We start from the raw sequence: 21,991 nt of genomic DNA, 5'->3' as shown, positions 1-21,991 counted from the left end.
CTGATTGCTCTTGGGCATTAAATCAACGAATCAATAAGAGCTCATTTCAAAGTCTTCCATAAATCATAAATTATTAGGAACTTACTTTTTACAGAAGGCCTGCACTATCAAATCATTCCTCCCATAAATGCCACTTCACCTTTAAAACTCAGTTCATACTTTACAAGGTGCTCTCATATTTGTTTCATGTAATGTAACAATGCTCTGAATGAATAAAATAGGTATTATCATACATCCCATTTTACTAAAGAAGAATGGAAATGGCAGAGCTGGATCTACAACTCCAGCCTCTTTTTTGTTGCTGTTGTTGTGTTTTGAGTAGATACGGGGTTTCACCATGTTGGCAAGGCTGCTCTCTAACTCCTGGCCTCAAGCGATCTGCCCACCTCAGCCTCCCAAAGTGCTGGGATTACAGGCTTGAGCCACCGTGCCCAGCCCTAGAACTCCAGCCTCTTTGAGAGCCTAAGCACAGAACACCCAACGAGATCTGACTGGCTCCTTTTCCCAGCCTGAGATTGAGTAGAGAGAAGTTAATTCACACGTACCATGGACGCCTGGGGGTAGCAGGGCTTAATTCTCCTGTGGAAGCACTGCTGAAAAGACTCCAAGATAAGGCAGGTAAAAAAATGACCTTTTTCTCGCTCTATTGGTTAGTGCTGACCAAGTGTGACTCTCAGGTGGGAAGAGAATTCCACTCAGCCAGCCTGTCTTCCATCTCCATCTTGGCGCCTAGGTACCAGCTGGGCCTCCCCTAAGCTTCTCGCCTCTCCCTGCCAATGTTCCGCCTCCCAGCCTTGAAGAGAAGCCTGCAAAGGCCTTGCTGTTTTTCAGCTCATTCACTGGCCAACATGCTGCAGAACAGATGCTCTCTCTTTTTTTTTTTTAAATCACAACAGCAAACACTCCATGTACAAACGAAAACATTTAGGAATAAAAGTGGGCTGGAGGCGAGAGCACAGCTGAATAACGGACAATCTGTTCTAAGACTCAGCCCTGAGAGAAGTGAGGCAGACTTTAAAGGAATCCTATTTCCATCAAGAGTTTCAATGTAAAAAAAAAAAAAAAAAAAGGGCGATTTCGAGTCAGGTACTGTTCTGCCTCTCCTCCTCCCTGACGGATCACTTTTTAGGGTGCAAGGGCCAAAAAGGCTGCTATAAGCCCTTGGCATGTGTAACATTTGAAAGCTTGTTTGTAAGAATGTACTCAATTCAGTTGGAGTTACTTCATATTGTCCTTACTATGCTTATTTGATATATATATATATCTCTCTCACATATATATATAAATATATGTATCAAATAAATATACATATATACATTTTTTTTTACATAAAAGAAACAATATTCTAGAGAGCTAGAGCAGTGTCAAAGGGTAGTCCTGGGGCACCTACATGAGAACCACCCGGATGATCATTAAAAGTGCAGACTCCTCCTCAATTTCCATTAAGGGAGAGGTTCTGCTTTATTTTTCTTCGTAGGTAGCCAAGGCTGTACTCAGATATTGCTAATGGGGAAGAAACACTGGTCTCCTGTTAACCTGAGGACACTAGGGCCAGAGGTCAGGAAGAGGGACCACTGTCCCCATCAACACATCTTTCTAGACGTGCTGCCTCTCCTTCTATAATTGTAAAGCACCTATTACTATTCCTTAAAGCCCACAGCGGGGTTAGTAGGATGATGGATATAGGAGATGTTGGCATTAAAAAAAAAAAAAGTGCAGATTCCTGGACTTCATCCCCAGCCAACGGAGTCAGAAGCAACGGGCATGAGAATTGAGGATCTGTATTTCAACCAGGTCCATTTTCGTACACAATAAAGTTTGGGAACCACTATTCTACACGATAAGGTATTAAATCAGGAAAATCACAAGTTGAGAGACTGGAGTTAGGACAAGGAACAGGACAAGGAGGAACACTCAGTGGGTTTCAAACACAGGTACCATCAGTAAAACTGCGTATCCGCAGGTGAAAAAACATGGCCTTCTACTTATAAAGACAGCCGACCAAAGTCCAAACTGAGGGCAGATGTGGACAGGAAGAGAATGAGCTAAGTTTGAGGTGGCTATCAACTCAGTCTTCAAACAAGTCAGGGACATAAACAGCCCTGTTTTGGTGTACACTTGGTTTTCAGTATATTAATAGATTTTTTCATTAAAGCCTACTTCAAGAAAAATCACTTCTGGAATTTTACAACTCAGAAGCGACTTACCTGTAAAGAGTTTGAAATGTATTTTAAATACATAGCCTTGTTAAACCAAAACTGTAGATAAGAACGGAACAGTGAATGAATCAACACATTCCATATGGTGTGGGGCAGTCCGAAGTTCACGGACACTGGGGAAGTGCTGATTAGACAATGTGTATACTGCTTTTGGCAATACACTGTTTTTTGCAAGCTACTTTCCTCAGTAAGATATATTTTAACAATATTTCTTAAACTCTTGATTAGAAGAAAATTATTCCAAAAGTAGCTATCCATGCAAACTAGTGTTTATTTCATATAATTTTCCAATCTTTCAAATCATTTCATCAGACTTTCCCTGTGGTGACTACCAGAAGATTGGTGGTCTAGCCATCTTGGGTTCTTAGGCAAGCTCTATGATTTCTAGCTTCCCTTGGGAAGTTACTTAACCTCTGAGCCTCAATTTTTTTTTTTTTTTAATACAGTGCAGATGAACAGACAGAGCTGAACATTGTTTGTTAGGGATGAGTAGGCACCAAATACACAATGCTGTTATACTTAGCTCATAATTTTCATGCATAAAAAATCAACTGGTCTTTTTATACTATTATGGGAAGGCCAGGCATTTTTAGAGAATTAAGGATTAAAATCTTGTTGCACAAAATAGAAATAATCAGGACTAATGTATAAAAAGATGAGAGTTACCTGTTAATTGCCATGGCTCAAAGTAATTTTGAAATACGAAATAACTCTTTCTTCATTAATTTAGATCAAGCTTGTCCGACTCCCAGCCTGCATGTGGCCCAAGACAGCTTTGAATGTGGCCCAACACAAATTTGTAAACGTTCTTAAAACATGAGATTTGTGATTCTTTTTTTCTTTTAGTCATCAGCTATTGCTAGTGTTAGTGTATTTTATGTGTGGCACTAGACAATTCTTCTTCTTCCAATGTGCCCCAGGGAAGCAAAAAGATTGGACACCCCTGATTTAGATGCAAAGTCTGATTCCAAGGAGTAACATTAATAAAAAGCAAAAAGAACCCAAAAGATCATAATCATGGTCCTCTATTGCACCAGTTTTTATTCAACATGACTCTAGAAAGAAGCTTATCCTAGAGGCAAAATGTCTGCTTCAGATGTAGACCGTTTTAAATTTAACTATAATCTATCTCAAAGACTGACACTTTCAAAATGCTCTGATTAACTGGGATGGTCGGACATAATCTACAATGCATCCAAGAGAATTATAGCTCTCCTTTATGACCATGCATTCCTAAAGGACAATAATTTTTTCTTTGCAAGATGTGGATTGTATTTTTTAATTATTCTGACTCTGCTTTATTTAAACTTTTACTTGACGTTCGGGGTACACGTGCAGGTTTGTTATACAGGTGAACTTGAGTCACAGGAGTTTGCTGTACAGATTATTTCATCACCCAGGTACTAAGCCCAGCACCCGATAGTTATTTTTTCTGCTCCTCTCCCTCCTCCCGCCCTCCACCCTCAAGGAGGCCCCAGTGTCTGTTGTTCCCCTCTTTGTGTCCGTATGTGTTTGTCATAGAAATGTTAAACAGTTTATAGAAAAACATTTGTGCATTAAGAAAACACTGAGTATTAGCATATTTTACGAAGAAAACTACCTTTCCCTAGCTACCATCATTGGTAATAAAATCATTCATTCGTTGAAGTCTAAGCACCTGGTAAGCGCCAAGCACAAGGTGGGAGAGCTATAAAAATAAGGAGCTACTGGCCCTGCCCTTGAAGAGTTCCTAATTCCAGATGGCAAGAAGAGGTCTATAAACAAATCACTGGAAGAAACAAAACCTTAAATGTGTACAAGGTGCCTTGAAAGGCATATTAGAAGGCACAATTAACTTGCTTGAAAGATGTGGGCAAAATTCAACTGAAGATATTTTAGCTACGACTTAAAAACTGAGTAAATGAGAAGGAGCTTGAGGGGTCCATGATGGGAGGGGAGTGGAAAAAGGAGCGTGCACTCCAGGCAGAGAGGATACCATGCAAAAGATGTGGACAAGAGGTGCTAATGAACCCACGGCTGGGGCCTGGGAGGGGAAAGGAGGCGTGAATAAAGGGGAAAGAGTGCCTAGACTCTTGGCACTGGAATTTGGACTGGAAGATTTCAGTCAGTCAAATCACAATGGTGTGCTTAGTATGTCTGGATTTTTTCCCCCAAGGCCAAACTGGAGTCTTTTGTGTTTGTTAAAAATGTCCAGTAGAGGCTGGGCGCAGTGGCTCAAGCCTGTAATCCCAACACTTTGGGAGGCCAAGGCAGGTGGACCACCTGAGGTCAGGAGAGTTCGAGACCAGTCTGGCCAACATGGTGAAACCTCGTCTCTACTAAAAACACAAAAAGTCGCCAGGAATGGTGGTGCACACCTGTCATCCCAGCTACTCGGGAGGCTGAGCAGGACAATCACTTGAATACAGGAGGTGGACGTTGCAGTGACCCAGGATGAAGCCACTGCATTCCATCCTGGGTGACGGGGTAAAAACTCCTTCCAAAAAAAAAACCCAAAACACAAAATGTCCAGTAGAGACACATGTCAGCTTTACTCTAAGTATAATTAATTCTGGCCGCAAGTGGAGAGCAGATCACAGGCCAGGAGGCAAGGTGGCCTGTGGGGTAGCTGTTGCAGTAACTTCCAGGTGAGAAATTGTGGGACTTAAACTGGCAGCAGCCAGAATGCTGAGCAGGGATGGATCCAAGTGGCATTTAGGACACAGAATGACATGCACATGGAGGTTGGGGGAACAGGAGTGTGATTTCAGTTGTTAGCTTGGGTGTTAAGTGAATCATATCACCATCATCAAAGCTGAGGAACAGGGGTGAATGAGGAGACGCTGCATGGCCAGGAAGGAAGGGGCTGGGTCATCAGGAAGGTCTGATGATACTGGACTGGCTCACCTGGGGGCAGCACCTCACTGAGAAGCATCTGCAGCTTGGGAAGGAGAGGACCAGAAAAACAAATCTGAGTCATTCTTGTATAGGTAGTAGTGGAAACCATGGGAATGGATGAGAAAACAGCTGGCAATGAAACCCTTGCTATATACTATGACACTATTTAATGGGTAAGTGAACTTACGGGACAGCCACTTGATAGACATTCCCCCAGCCCATTAAAGGTGATCACAATGAAGACCGCGAGGCAATGTAGAAAAGTGCTTGACCTGTCCAGTTAAAAAGATCACAGCAGACATCTGACCAGGTGCAATGGCTCACATCTGTAATCCCAGCACTTTGGGAGGCTGAGGCGGGTGGATCACTTGAATTGAGCATTCGAGACCAGCCTGGCCAATATGGTGAAACCCTGTCTCTACTAAAAATACAAAAATTAGCCCAGCATGGTGATGTGCACCTGTAATCCCAGCTATTCGGGAGGCTAGGTAGGAGAATTGCTTGAATCCAGGAGATGGAGGATGCAGTGAGCCGAGACAGTGCCACTGCACTCCAGCCTGGGCAACAGAGCAAGACCCTGTCTTTAATAAAAAAAAAAAAAAGATCAGAGTAGGCATTTAACATACACAAATCTCAAAAGTATTATGAAAGAAGCCAGAGACAAAAAACAGCATACTATATCTTTCCATTTAAATGAGAATCTAGTTCAGACAAAACCTCTGATGATAAAGGTTAAATCAGTGTTTGCTTCTCGGGGGAGGGGTGTTCCACTGTGAAATGGCATGAGGGAATTTTCTGGATTGACAGAAACAGTCCATGCTTGATAAGGATGTAGGTTTTAGGAGTACATGTCTGTCAAAACTGATGGAATAATTAGTATTCCATTGTATGAAAATTATACCTTAATTTAAAAAAATCATAGTATGAAGTTGTATATATTCATATAAACTAAGAAAAGGGAATATGCAAATAAAGTTATGTCAGGGCAGTGGAGCTACGGGCTGTTTTCTTTCCATTTAAAAATTTTAATTTTCATACACTGTTCTTAAAAAAAAAAAAAGAACTTTAAAACTTCAAATGCCTAAAAATATTTATCAATGACCCAGGAAAATAGAAAGCATATTATATTATGTTTCCATAGGAAACAGAAAAGAATCGCTACAATTATGGACTTTATACCTGAAGGTAACAAGAAAACACAAGAGACAGTAAAGATATCAACGTGGAGTATCAAAGAATCACTGGACCAAGGGGGCACTTGTAAGAGTTTCTGCAGAAGCTAAGTACCAGGGCTTCCATGAGGGGAGGGAGGCTCAGACGCTGGAAACACGCAGGCCGCTTTGGATGCTGGCACGGTGAGAGTGAGAGGACAATGGGGAAGTCAGCGGATGCGGGGACAGCGGCAGGCTGCTAGATTGGAAAAGTGGAAAGCACAGACTCTACCTGGGTTTCAGTGGCCCTGAGTTTATCAGCTGTCCTCTTTCTTTGCAGTTCTTAATAGTTTGGGTGCCTTGTCTCAACTTTCGTAGAGAAGGTGAAGAAACATTACCCAATGGGAGAGTGACACTAACTCCCATCGCCCCACCCCCATTATTTTGCAGGGGAAAAGTGGGTGCTTTGATGACGGCGATAGTGGCAGCTCTCTTTCCTTGAGTTGCTGTGATGGGCCAGGCACTACGTCACTGCTTTACATGTGTTACTATTTTATTCAAGCCCCACAATAACCCAGCAAAATATATACTGATTTCTTTTTTTTTTTTTTTTTTTTTGAGACGGAGTCTCGCTCTGTCACCCAGGCTGGAGTACAGTGGCCGGATCTCAGCTCACTGCAAGCTCCGCCTCCCGGGTTTACGCCATTCTCCTGCCTCAGCCTCCCGAGTAGCTGGGACTACAGGCGCCCGCCACCTCGCCCGGCTAGTTTTTTGTATTTTTAGTAGAGACGGGGTTTCACCGTGTTAGCCCGGATGGTCTTGAACTCCTGACCTCGTGATCCGCCCGTCTCGGCCTCCCAAAGTGCTGGGATTACAGGCTTGAGCCACCGCGCCCGGCCAATATATACTGATTTCATATCACCAGTGAAAAAACCATACTCAAAGAAGTTAGGTAACATCCAACTAGGAGCGGATGGACAAAAACTTAGGCTTTGACTCCACACACCAAACTCTACTGGATCAGGAGAATACGCTGATGAGGTCTCATTTCCACTTGAGTCTGAAGAGCCTGTCGTTCGGGATTTCTGGTAATATTGAGTCTAATGACTATTCCTTTCTGTGGCATAGATGACGACCTCACAAAACGGCCCCTGTGGTTCATGACTATACAGCTGTCAAGCTGCATACATCCTAATACCTATTATTTACTAGCAGTTAACACTTGGTTCTAGATGCTTCACAATGCATTACCTCATGTAATCCTCACAACCACCCTCGGGGCAGATGATTGGCACCGCCATTTTCACCAAGGATGAAATTGGGACTGAAGAGATACAAAGCGACTTGTCCTAAGTCACTCAGTGACCACAGATGTGGCCCCGGACAGTGTGACAACATGAGCCTAACCACTTGACTGCCTCCAAATTCAAAACTGGGTTCCCAACTTTACTATGGAAACCCATCTCAACTCATACTGAAACTAACAATCCCACTGGTAGCCTTGAGAGTGTTCTTCCTGGACCGCTTCATCACAAGTGTTTATAGCTTTCGCTTCTCTCCACTTACAGAACCAAAACCCTTCTCCAAGCAGAGAAGGGCTACCATCAGATGTATGCCTGCTGCAACAGCAGCCACGACACATTCCCTGAGAGGCCAGCACTGGGTGACTGAGGATCTGGACAGGCCACCCACTGTACCAACACTCTGGAGGCAGCAGAAGCAGCGCACCAGGGCAGCCTCCTTATCACGGATACAAAGGTGACAGTGGGCACACACCGTTACGGCTATTTCCTGTCACGCTACCTGACTCACTGGAGGTGCTGAATCCCTGGGCCCCAATTGCAGTTGATTAATTGTTCTGTCCACTAAAATGTAAAAACAGCATCCTTCATTCAAGCAGCATGAATGGGCACAGTGTCCCATTCTCCCTGCTGCCTTGTGTTGGGAGAGAGGCTGAAACGTGAACCTCTAGGTAGGCTCACCTCCACTTCCACTGGGTTATAATGAACTCTGAAACACACACACACAAAGGCCTCTTTCCTGATCTTCTAACTCTGTTAATTACATTATTTAAGGCATGGACAAAAGCAAATTGGGTTGGTCATTTAGGTAATCATAAGGGTGACTGTAAAGTAACATGGCACAAAGCCTGCAAACTCTGAGAGCTGGGCTGTCTCTCAGCTGGGGTTTCCTTGAACTCTTTCACCAGAACTCTCAAGTCTTTGGGATTCTGAAGTTTCCATCTGTCTTAAAATTACTTTTCCATAAAGAGGCCTTCATTTGCACAGCCTAAAACAAAGTCAGGACTGATGTCTTGGCTAGGTATTAAGAGTCTGGATGGTTAGTCAGGGATTTGGCCTCACCTCCCACTAGAAGGGGAAAAGGGAATAGGAATGTAGAAAAGTCTTTTACAGAGTCTTGCTCTGCTGGCCAGGCTGGAGTGCAGTGGCACAGTGACAGCTCACTACAGCCTCGAAGTCCTGGGCTCAAGCAGTCTTCCCACCTCAGACTCCCGAGTAGCTGGGACAACAGGCACACACCACCATGCTTGGCTGATTTTTAAATTATTTTTTTGTAGAGTCAGGGTCTTGCTATATTGCTCAAGCTGCTCTCAAACTACTGGCCTCAAGTGATCCTCCCACATCAGCCTCCCAAAGCGCTGGGATTACAGGTGTCAGCTACCACACCCAGCCCAGAGGAAGTCCTGACCCCACACTCACTGCCCTCTGATTTTCGCTCTGGTGAAGGTGGGAGAGTTAAGTGTTCAAATCCAGCAAATCAGGTTGGCAGTGTGGTCTTGTCCAAAAGAAAAATGGGCAGTTTCTCCTAGAGTTGGGTGAACACAATTTGCTTCTCTGGTTGTTACCTTGCATTATTCATACAACATACCTGGGCATATTTTGATGGAGACTGTAACACACACAGAAAACCGCAAAGGGCAAGGAAATCAGTCCTAGAATGATCAGCTCGAGATCTGGCTGAAGCTGAAGCAGGAAGCTGATTCTCTAGTCTGAGGAGCCCAGGGCAGAAAGAGGAACCCCAAAGTGGTCAGTTCACTCCAAGATAGGAGTTGACATAGAAAAGGCAGTGTCGGCTGGGCGCGGTGGCTCACACCTGTAATCCCAGTACTTTGGGAGGCCGAGGTCAAGAGATCGAGACCATCCTGGCCAACATGGCGAAACCCCATCTCTACTAAAAATACAAAAATGAGCTGGGCATGGTGGCGTGCGCCTGTAGTCCCAGCTACTCGGGAGGCTGAGGCAAAAGAATCGCTTGAACCCGGGAGGCAGAGGTTGCAGTGAGCCGAGATCGCACCACTGCACTCCCGACGGAGCAAGACTCCGTCTCAAAAAAAAAAAAAAAAAAAAAGAAAAAGAAAAGAGAAAAGCAAAGCAAAGCAAAGGCAGTGTCGTGTCTGTTCCATGAACCCTAAGGACTTCCAGGAAAGACTGGAACTAAAATAAGAGTGCAACCTGGAAATTGCAGGGCTGGGTGGCAGGTGTTGAGACCTGGGGCTTCCTGTGGAGCGGAGACGTGGTTCACCATCAGCCCCCTCCAAATAGTAAGATTAACACAGAACGTACCTTTTTCAGCCAGGTTGCCCTAATGGACAGTATCCTTTCAACTTCATCCTCACTACTCACAAACCAACGGGTGGAAGCACAATGGATTTACTGTTTATCAAGAGGGGAAACTTTCACTACTGTCATATGAAAAGTGGTTCAGAAAAAAAAAAAATGACAACATTATTTAACAGGAATTCACACAATTACAAAGTAATTCTGTCCCTCTCTTCAGCAAGAGAAATGTTTTGCTCATCAGAAGTTCTGCTAGGCTTAGTCAGATCAGTGCCAGGAATTCTGTGAACTGAAGGTCAAGCTGCCAAGATTCAAAAGAAATGTCGATAGTAAGTGTTTGCCCAGATAGCAGACAGGGAGTGCCAACAGCTCCCAGCATGCAACTCCAGCCACAATGCAGACAGGACAACCACATTTTCCAGTGTTCCCCTTGTCCCATAAAATTTAACAACAACAACAACAACGAAAAGCTCTTACCTAGCTCTCCCCGGAGGTTAACAAGTTCTTGAGATAGGGTTTTGTGTTGTTTCAGCGCTTCCTCCCGCTGCGGAAAACACACATCAAGTTACTCATGTTTTCAAGAGGGTCCCTTTCAGTAAGGTACACATTTGTTATCACTAGGAAAATGAGACCCACTATTGGGAAGCCAAGATATGAATCATTTAGACTAACAATTTGTGTTGTTAAAAGAAACACAGTCGTCCCTTAGTTGTTAAGGAAATTCGTAACTCAAAAATCTGTATTTTTGCAGGTCCCAGTGCAACTCTGGTTTGAGGCAGTGAATGGCCCATTTAGAAATATTTACTTTGAGCCAGTGCTTCACTGCTGATCCATAGAACCTTTCGGCTAATGCATACTGTACTTAAGACGTAATGCGTTCTCCTCCTCCAAGGGCAATAAACATCTAATCAGTTTAAGATAAATATTTAATGTTCTAAACGCAGGCACATATATGCACTTTGTCCTATATTTGCAAATAAAAAAGTTTCGTTACAATGCCAATCCTTCTAAAAGAAAGATAAAAAGTTTGTTAGAAAGCTGCGGCAGAAAGATAATCCTTTAAAGACAAAATTAAAGTAATTTTTTTCAGCTACATACCATTTTCTAAGGATTACGATATTTTGGATCAGTGATAATTCTAAATCGATGTTAGAGAAACAAACCAAAGAAAACCAGATGGCTGTTTTTAGTATTAGAGAAGCAATTATCAACCTTGAGCTAAAGAATCATTTTCAAGTTACCAGCAACTCACGGCAATCACACACACACATACTTACACAAATACAGTAATTACATACAGTTCCTTAAAAGGTAGATTCCCTAGCACCAGGGAGTAACTAAAAAAAAAAATGAAGAATTTCAAAGCTCACTGAAAAAAGCCCTCACGAGGATCACCCAAGACGGAGCTCCCACCGCATCTTGATCACAGCGTTGCAGAGATCATGAGACCCGGCCTTTGCAGGCAAGAGTTGCTTGTCATTCCAAGCATTTTCCCCGAATTCCAGACAGCCTCTGCAGTAGTCCTGACATTCTTCCAGAAAAGCACTATAAACAAATACTAATTACCCTTGGTGCTGCACATGGAGAATAGAGGCACATTTTGCTGCTCGGGCAGCCCATTTTCCAGCTTCTGTCTCCAAGTCCCCCCACCCCTCGCACTGTCCAAGAAGCATACAGGTGGCCGCGCCACCCACCAGTGGGGTCTGTCTACATTCAAAGCTCTAGCAGGAGGCGTGCCATTGGCCCTCGGGCGTCTTACTTCATGTCCTGCAGGTTACCGGGCGCCTCGGATTCCTCACTCACAGAAGCTGATACTGCAGCTTCTGCCTTTGGCACAGGCAGCCTGCGATTACTTAAAGCCACAGCCTTTCATTTATGAAAAACGAGAGGCAGGCATTAGACTGATCGATTGCCATTTAGTTAAATATCAGCTGCAACGGGGGGAAGAAACACTGACCCCCTCTGCATGGATAATGGAGTTATTTTGAGACTTGTGAGCCTTTTTCCTCCCCTCTCTAATTGGGGTCATTAGATGATGACACTTACTAATAGAAAAGGGAAACTTGTTCTTCAGAACGCGTATACTAAATGAGGTTATGAACTAGGTGAAGAGCAAGGAAAGGGGCGTGCTGTCGTTTAGAATTTTAAATGGCATTATGAAATGAGCGGTGTTTCAGAGTAAGTCCGAAGTGCTCACTGCAGAGTTGGAGATCCCATGTATTTTTAACTTTTACTTCGTTCTCACCTCTCAGTAACAGCTCAGGACATCAAGTCTAAACGCCAGCACTGAAGCGTGGTCAGCAGGGACTGGGATTTAAGAGACACTTTTCACTGAGTACCTTCTGGCCTCAATGGTATTCTAAATGTTTGGGTTTTTAAAAATATGGTATTAAGTTGTTCTGAAATCACCAATGAGTCTGAGTTTTTTAAATTAACAAGTAATTGGTTTTCTGATGCAGAAATTTAAGTGAGGAAAATCAGCCTGCATAATAATGGAAGAAAAACATAAAAATATGTATCATATATACTTCTCCTCATGTCAGAAATTTAAGACTTAATTTTGTTGAGTAATTTACTTCAAGTAAATACCAGGAAGCTTTGCCACTCAAGTAACAGGAAAAACAAGACAGCTTTACTAACTCCCCACAAGCAATCCTGAAACTCATTTGGTGAACTTGCTTAAAATTCACCCTTCAGTACTAGCCAAGTTGCTAACAGAAGGAAGAGATGGCAAGAAAATTAAATCATTTTTCAAATTTATGGAAACTATGGGAAGATGAAAAAAATTAAAAATTACAGTTAGTATAATTTCAAAGAACAATTTTGTGGAAACATTATGTTCTGTTGCAAAAATACACCAGGTGATTTTTTACTTATTAAAGGGGGTTTTGGGAAAGCGAGTTTCACCAAACACGTCGACATTTCCCCAAACTTCAACTCCACTGCACTCCACGATCCTGTCCTTAATGCCCCAGAAACTACTGACATCTTCCAACCTCTGGCAGGCACAGTAACAGCAACAGGAAAACCTTGAGGTCATCTTTCACTCTTTGTCTAAATGGGTTGTGCAAAAGTCAGTCAGTTCTTCCCTTGTAATGTGTCTTGAATCCATTGCACTTTTTCTTTTAGTGCTATCTCCACACTAGTCCTGATCCTAGCCCGTTCCTGGACTATCGGAAGTATCCCTTCACCTTTCAGAGGGCTGGTAGATTATTAGTCCATATTCTTTGTATATATAAACTCCCTTGCTCACAACAAGCCTCGTTGAGTGCATTCGAAACAAATGAACTACTTCACCATAGATCTGTGGACTTGAAGCATCCAGCCTCCCCTTCAGCCTCCCAGCCTCTCTCCTGTGCAAGTCACCCGGACCACGCATATCTCACCTCCACATGCTTGTCAACACCACCTTCTCTGGAATGCAGGACTTTCTTTACTGACTCATTATATAAACCTTCTAGGAATGCTAAATATCATAGACAATATATCCCCCTCCCCCAAATGAACAGAAAGACCATTTACCCTTCTAAATCGGTTGGTAACTTATTACTTCGAACTAATTAATCTAGCATTTTTCATAGCAGATGCTGTGAAAATATAAAAGAAATTTAAGACATGGTCCCTGCCTTCAAGAAGCACGGGGCCTACCTAGAGCTAGAACATCCAGGCTCAGTTCTTTTGGTCATTGATCAAAGCAGATGACCTCATCGGATGGGAAGCAGTAATGAAGAAAACCAAGGGCTTTATATACAATCCGTAGGTGAAATGCTGACCCCCGTGCCCATACTGTAACAGACACATGCTACATGTTAGTTTCTGCCTGACTCTCCCTGATAGCTTGGCCTTTACATGTACTTACCCTTTACTTGTAGATGATAAAATACATCATATGTCCCTTAGATACTGATTTACTGTTTCTTTTTACTCAGCTGCTCCTAGATCAGTGTTTCTGTCTTAGAGAATAAACTCTTAATCGTCCAGATAACAGGTTGATTCAATTCTCTTTGTATTGTAACATGCAGAATTTCACACAATGTGAAAAAAAGAGAAAGGTGGAAATCTGGATATAAAGATGCCTTTATGCTCATGCATTAAATATACGAAATGTTCCAAGAAAAAAAAAATGGATTCACCATAATTGAATTAGGAGTCCCTGGGACACAGGCACTTAGTCTCTGGCTGTCGTCCCATCAGCGTGCCTACATTTTTGCTAGCCACTGAGTAGCATCAACAGCCCACAGGATCTTGCAGAGAAAAGCCACATTAGATGGCTCAGACGTATGCTGCATCTGACCTCCTCCCCATCACCCACACCGCGAATTTGCTCAATGCATCTACGTTTTTTTGTTCCGAGACAACTTTACTGCTAGTGTCATTCAAAATTCAACTTTGTTTAGGTGCTACTTTAGGTAAAATTCCACTTGCAAAAAAAAAAAAAGATTTGGAGGCATTTTGAAGAATGAGAGGTTTGGGGAGGGTGACCAGTTCAAGTTTACCTAGAAACCCACCCAAAAGACCCTTTCATGAAGAAGCTTAATTACTACCATCACTACTGTTGTTCACTTTGGCTGTCTGCGCAGAATACTGTCTAAGCAAGGATAAACCAAGAATTAGAAAAAAACTTAAAGTAACGTTAGTGTGTCTTTTGAGGAACAGAGAGTGTGACATTAGTTCTCCGATTCATGAGACATCAGAATGTCTGATATGTAATGAAATATGTCTGCTACTACAGTGGGAAACTTAGAGTTATTAAGTAGACTTGCAACAAAAGCATGATAGTTGCAAGATTCTCTTAATCCATCATTTTCACCCACAATCTAAGGCTCTAATGCCATTTACAAAAGATTAGCAAAAACAAAATATATATACACACACACACAATACCTATATATTATACATATATAAAAATACATAGACTTACAATGTATAGGCATATCATGTATGCAAAATGCATACACATTACATATGTATACAATGTGTATCTATATGTATTTTATATATGTGTGTGTGTGTGTCTGTGTATAAACACAGTATATATACTTCTGTAATGGGAATGGGAACTAAAAGGTTAACGGAGTTTTTAAAATTGTTTAACTTTGCCCAAGATTTTTGTTCTCCAACTATTTTTATTATATATATATATATATATATATTTTTTTTTTTTTTTTGAGACAGGGTCTCACTCTGTCACCCAGGCTGGAGTGCAATGGCGCCATCTTCGCTCACTGCAACCTCCGCCTCTTGGGTTAAGCGATTCTTGTGCCTCAGCCTCTCAAGTAGCTGGGACTACAGGCACGTGCCACCGTGCCTGGCTAATTTTTGTATTTCTTGGTAGAGACAGGGTTTCACCATGTTGGCCAGGCTGGTCTCGAACTCCGCACCTCAAGTGATATGCCCACCTCAGCGTCCCAAAGTGTTGGGATTACAGGTGTGAGCCACCATGCCTAGCCTCCAACTGTTTTATAATAGTACTCAGTACACACTACACCATCAGTAAATATTTGCTGATTATAAAATAAAGAGAACAAAGAACATTTACATAAGACTTTATGCTCATCCTACATCTGGAATTCCATCCTCTCTGTTCACATGTTCACTCACCTATACACTGTGTTGTTTATTAAAGCTGCTAGGATGCTTTCATAATAAAGAACTAGAGGCAGATCCTGCCCTCAGTAAATTTCCTATCTTAAAATGCAAAAACAAGCATTAAACCGGTATCTCTAATATAGTGCAGAGAATGAAAGAGAAGCACATATGCTCCTGGAATCCAGAGGTGGACAGAATGCAGATCTAGAAGGCCAGGAAATCATTCACTAAAGACTGGGTTCTGGACTGGGCATGGTGGCTCATGCCTGTAATCCCAGCAGGCATTTGGGAGGCTGAGGCAGGTGGATCACTTGAAGCGAGGAGTTTAAGACCGGCCTGGCCAACATGGTGAAACCTCATCTCTACTAAAACCACAAAAATTATCCGGGTATGGGGGTGGGCATCTGTAATCCCAACTACTCAGGAGGCTGAGTCAGGAGAACTGCTTGAACCTGGGTGGTGGAGGTTGCAGTGAGCTGAGATTGCACCACTGCACTCCAGCCTGGGTGACAGAGCAAGCCACTGTCTTCAAAAAAAAAAAAAAAAAAAAAAAAAAAAAGCAGGTTCTGGAGCTATATTCAGTGCAGTCACAATTCCTTGGGTTTCAGGACCTGAATTTTGGTATAAGGTGAAATTCACATACAGTACGAATGTCTGGGAAAGTCACTAGGAGCCTGTCATGTTGTGGACAATGCATCTCTCTGTAGATCCAACCCAGTGAATTTTTTTTCCTCTAGTGTTGGATCTACTCTCTCTCTGAGCACCTGATAAAGGCCTCAGCTTGTGTTTAGAGGCCAGGTTGTATGAGGGAAAAGTGTCTTTAAACACTAAGATCGCGGAGAGTATAGAATGCTCACGCCACAAGAGGTGTTCAGGGACTGAGAAGACACCTGAAGGAAGGGTGGACTCCTGACTTTTATCTCAAATTGACTCTTGGGCCTTCTTCGTTCACTGGGGGTGGGGGGCATACAAGGTGGACTTGTGTTCTTCATTTAATTTGCTTTTTGTTTTAAGATGGAATCTCGCTCTGTCGCCCAGGCTGGAGTGCAGCGGCGCGATCTTGGCTCACTGCAACCTCCATCTCTCAAAGTAAAGCGATTCTTCTACCTCAGCCTCCCGAGTAGCTGGGACTATAGGCACATGCCACCATGCACGGCTAATGTTTGTAGTTTTAGTAGAGATGGGGTTTCACCATATTGGTCAGGCTGGTCTTGAACTTCTGACCTCAGGTGATCCACTTGCCTTGGCCTCCCAAAGTGCTGGGATTACAGGTGTGAGCCACTGTGCCTGGCCTGCATTTTTCTTATTTTAGTTGTTTGTATACTGATCTATGTAAATTAAATACAAGTGGTGATGTGATGCTGCTGTAAAACTGATCTGAACATGTAAGTATTGGGGGCAAGGACAGTAGCCCAGTAATGATATGTGAACAAAGGATGAAGTACAGGAAGTTTACAGGACATTTTTAGTTGATAGCGTCCTAGACCTAGGTTTATGTCCTGGTTCTCCTCTTGCTAGCTGTCTGATAGCAGGTAAATTACTTAACTCTATTCCTCAATTTTCTTATTTATAACTTCCAACTCGTGTCTTTGGTGAGGATTTAAATAAGGTAAGTAAGAGTATCTGGCACTTAGTAAATATTAGGTTGGTGCAAAAGTAATTGCGGCTTTTGGCACGATGGCAAAACCTCAATTACTTTTGCACCGACCTAGTATTCAACAAATCCCTCTTGCTTCTCCTCCATCTCTTTATGTACGGCTACAGCATCTGGGCATGAGAATAACATTAAAAAGGGCAGTAGTTACCAAATGATAAAAAACCTTATAGTCCCAGTTAAAAACCAGAGTCTCCCCCAAACAAAATAACAATGTGAGTTACGTAAGTATAAATTTCCTAGTAGCCACATTGAAAAAAGTTGAAAAAGATGAAGCTAATTTTCATATTTTAACTCAAATATATACAAAATAATATTTCAATATATTCAATATAAAAATTGTTAATGAGATAGTCTATATCCTTTGTTTTCATTCTAAGTTTTTGGAATCCAAGTGTATTTTACACGTACCACACATCTCATTTCAATGGATTACATTTCGAATGCTCAGTCTCATACGGCTAGTGGCTACCACACTGGACAGATGAGCTATAGATAAGGGAGAACCACTGGAAGATTTAATCAGCAGCATGGGATGCTTTCGTAAGAGGAAGCTGTCAGCAGTGCTTGGGATGGATTATAGGGGAGAAACAGTGCAAGCCTAATGATTGGTAAAAAGTTGCTATCACAGGTTGGGCGTGGTGACTCATGCCTGTAATCCCAGAACTTTGGGAGGCCAAGGTGAGCGGATCACCTGAGGTCAGGAGCTCAAGACCAGCCTGGCCCACATGGCGAAACCCCGTCTCTACTAAAAAAATACAAAAATTAGCTGGGCATGGTGGTGGGTGCCTGTAATCCCAGCTATTCAGGAGACTGAGGAAGGAGAATCGCTTGAACCCGGGAAGCAGAGGTTGCAGTGAGCCCAGATCATGCCATTGCATTCCAGCCTGGGCGAAAGAGCGAGACTCCATACCAATCAAAAACAAAAACAAAAAAAAACCAAACTTGCTATTATAATCTAGTGGACAGCTATCCAGGGTCGGAGCAAGGAGGGCACGAGTGGGGATCATGAAGACATAGAATGGGGAGAAACACTGTGGAATGAGAGTTCACGGGACTTGACTGACATCATGAGGAGGATAAAGGAGAGAAAATAGTTGAGGATGGGAGCTATTAGGCTGGACATAGTAAAATAATTGGTTTACTTCTAAATATAAAAACTAATTATTCCCCACATTTGATAGTATACAGTTTCTAGTTAGCTTACTTGGTTATATAAACACACTCTTGAGTTCCTTTCTTACAAACGAAAGACAAAAATACCATATACTATTACCATAACTAAAAATCTAAGTAGTCCCCATCTTCCCCTCAAAAACAAAAACAAAAACAAAAAAACATCTGGAGAAAGCTGTAAAATACTCATCAAGAATTCACTGAGGCCAATTGTGGTGGCGCATGTCTGTAATCCCAGGACTTTGGGAGGCCGAGGTGGGCATGTCATGAGGTCAGGAGATCAAGATCACCCTGGCTAACACAGCGAAACCCTGTCTCTACCAAAAATACAAAAAATAAGCTGGGCGTGGTGGTGGGCGCCTGTAGTCCCAGCTACTCAGGAGGCTGAGGCAGGAGAATGGCGTGAACCTGGGAGGCGGAGGTTGTAGTGAGCCGAGATCGCACTACTGCGCTCTAGCCTGGGGGACAGAGCGAGATTCCCTCAAAAAAAAAAAAAAAAAGAATTCATTGAAACTGTCTACTAGTCTGATAGTTTCTCCAAGGCACAGACCAAGTCTCATCCACTTCTCTCTCTCCCTGCTTCCTAAACAGGCAGCCATATCACAGGGGCCTCTGTATGAAACAAGGACAGGTTTGTTGATCTGAACGAAACTACAGAACAGCCAAACTGAAGAGTTTTCTTTTTGCTTTTAATTTTTATGTTTTCCCTATGTTGCTCAGGCTGGTCTTGAACTCCTGGCCACAAGCGATCCTCCCTCCTCGTCTTCCCAAAATGCTGGGACTCCAGGCATGAGCCACAGTACGTGGACAGTTTTTGTGTTTGTTTTTTCCTTTTCCTTTGTGTTATCATGTATATCCGTCTTGAAAACTGTGATTAAAAACTAAGGAGCTCAAGTTATATTCTCTGATCAGTTTCCCCCTGAAATAATTACAGCTTTTATTGCTATGTCAGTAACATCTTGATATAAACTTGGTTTTCTCAATGAATTTCAGCCAGTTCGTGAAGTAACATCCCTGAAGAATATTAGGGAAGAGTAACAACACCGCAATCTGCTTTGCTTTTGCTGCACCACAGGGACTATTTAGGAATCAATGGAACTTTCAGAAAGAATCCCCAGATTCTTTCTGAAAGTTCCATTTAACTCACTTTTGAGTTAACTCCCAGAATCGTACCTGGGGATTCTTTCTGAAAAGTGCTCTTTAATCCATAAATATAACAAACCTCATTTTTCAAAGCATTCAACTAAGTGTGATATGAAAAGCTACACATAGACAAACAGAAAAATTAAGTGAAAAAAATGCTAATGCTAGTTTAGGTCTAGAGGCACACAGCAGTGTAACAGGAAATTATGTTCTTGCTGTTGCCATTCTAACCAACAGACTCTAGGGGTAAAAAAAGGAAGCGAGAAAATGTTTCCATGCCAAGGTTCTAGAGACCGACTCAGGTTATCTGGTGAACTGACAAAAATGTAATGTGATGAATCACACCTGATCTTTCCCATCATTTACCTAGATATTCCCAAGGCGAGCGCATGAGCAAGTCCTCCCCGTGCTCCCCCGACTTAGAGGAGAAAGGCTCTTTCTAGGATGCACATCCTTACCTCAGACAGCAGGTGCTGAATCACAACTGTCAATGCCTCAAACTTGGTATTACCACAGGCAAGAAGCTGCTTGAGCTGCAGGATAAATCCACTTTGGTTTTCACATTTTGTTTTATATTGCGCCAATTCACGTGTTTTCTCAGAGGGCAGTGCATCGGGAGCCGTCTGCGTCTGGATACATAAGCTTCGGGGATTCTTCTGCCTGCTCTTTTCAACTGCAAAAGGAATTAACATAGATACAAAGACAGGTGAGGTTAATTTTTAAAATCACCACCACATGGGTTCAAAAACAACCAGATAAGCCATGGAAACGCATTTATGTTCCTGTAAGGAATGGATACGGATGAGAGGTGGAATGAATCGGAGATCTAGATGGTGGAATTCTCGAACACAGTGGCCACCAGTTATGACTTTAAAAGATTTATGCGGAACAGAGAATTAGGAACACGACGTAAATAGATTTGGCAACCCAGAAACACAAAAACTGTGTGCAAAATGATTCTGTTCTCCTAGCTTCTCATTTTCCAGTTAAACTGGTAGCGAAACCTTGGCTGACGAGAAGCCTGACTTTTCTGATCTCATATGCCAAAAGAAACACACAAATCACTGGACATTTAATTAAATGCCTTTCTCTCCTCCCATACATTTTCTACAAATCCCTCATCTTTTCCCTGATGATGGCCTAGTCATTACACAGATTTATACTGCAGATGAGTCATTTCCTAATCTCTAATAAATCATAACATACATTGAAAACACTCAGATTTTGCCTCTTTAAGTTCACTGCTACGAGTACTATACTCTTGACTATACTATTCCATTTTCTGCCAAACACAAGCTTTGTCGGTCTTTTTTCCCAAGTAGTGATAATGGCTCCCACAGTTTTTTTTTTTAAAGCGCATGCTAACACTCCAAATCCAACCCAAATGCCACGCTAAGTGATTATTCCCTTTCTGCGCTATAGTGCCCTGGGAATTACCCTGTTTTACATAAAAAACTGTTCAGTCTTGGAACCATTTCAAATGTGTCAGTCATTCTGAATATCAAACAGAATTGGAAAAATAAGAAATGAATTGCTTAGCTTCTTGAAATAAGCCAAGTAATCCAAACAAATGTAAATTTGGAAAAAAAGACAAAAGAAACTAAAAAAAAAAAAAGTTTCCTTATTCTAACAGTCTTTCATTATGGCATCCACATTTTGTGGTAATAAATCTAAGACAACTTGTAAAGAAATTTAGTAATTATTTTCTCTAATTTTTTGGGAAGAGGCAAACTATTACAGTGATTGCTTAAAGAAAAATAAAGAAACATCAGTACTCATGTTCTAAGAACAAATGGCTAAATATATTGAATAAACTCTAAGTTAAAAACAGGAAAAAAGGCTCTTATTTTCTATGGCTGCATTACATGGTTAAATAAGTCATATTTGTATTAATATTGATAATTCTCTGTCCTAAAATGACTAAAATATCCATTATTTCACTGTGTCTTTGTAATACTTGATGAGAGGAAGTATTTATCCATTACTCTTTATTATTAGCAATTAATAGTAGCTTATGAATAATTGTCACTTCCATAGATGCAGAAAATAGCCAAGTTAATATATTACAGTCCTGAAGGGCGAACAAATTACTAGTCACTTATTGATGAAAAAAGAATCTAAATATTTGACCATGAGATTAGTATTCTTTATGTCATTTCCTAGATGTTTTTAGAAATTGTCACGTAACAGGTAATAATAATCCCACAGTGTTTCACTGATCACAGCGTGTTCTCACTTTCCCTCTCTTTTCATCCTCCCAATGACCCCAGGGGGGACAAGGGGGCTCACAAGTGTGAATGGTCTTCCCTGGGTGTAAACAACTCCTATGGGAATCCAGATTCAAAGTCAGAACCCAGGCCTCTAATGCCAAGCCTCTGCTGTTCCCACACATTTTGGAAAGTGGATTAGGTGGTGACGTAATATATGATATATATAAAAATAAATATTTATGCAACAAATGTAATAATATCTTGCTTTAATACACATAAGCCCGTTATCTATCTGATAACTCATTTTAACAAAGCCACATATAAACATCTATGTGTTATATAATTTTATAAACATTTTTAGATCCTTTACTATCTAGAATTCACCGCAACAAAT

The 21,991-nt window shown here is 41.9% G+C and overlaps 1 protein-coding gene across 13 annotated transcripts in view; it reads right to left on the bottom strand.

The window, feature by feature from the left end:
- Positions 1–21,991, bottom strand: part of LOC105463733 (microtubule associated scaffold protein 1) — a 166,469-nt gene that overhangs the window by 21,026 nt on the left and 123,452 nt on the right. For 12 of the 13 annotated variants that reach the window (XM_071068583.1, XM_011710988.3, XM_011710987.3 and 9 more), the window contains 2 exons: positions 19,846–20,060; positions 10,303–10,369 (listed from right to left, as the gene is read on the bottom strand). In XM_071068583.1, the coding sequence (XP_070924684.1) occupies positions 10,303–10,369; positions 19,846–20,060 (282 nt within the window). Of the gene's footprint in view, positions 1–10,302; positions 10,370–11,391; positions 14,721–19,845; positions 20,061–21,991 lie in introns of those variants that run through there. The other variant, XM_024787331.2, reaches the window with a different exon arrangement.

Source organism: Macaca nemestrina, chromosome 8 (genome assembly GCF_043159975.1).
Source record: "Macaca nemestrina isolate mMacNem1 chromosome 8, mMacNem.hap1, whole genome shotgun sequence".
NCBI classification, from domain to species: Eukaryota; Metazoa; Chordata; class Mammalia; order Primates; family Cercopithecidae; genus Macaca; species Macaca nemestrina.
The sequence above is the reverse complement of the archived record's forward strand: the minus strand, read 5'-3'. Positions and strand labels throughout refer to the sequence as shown.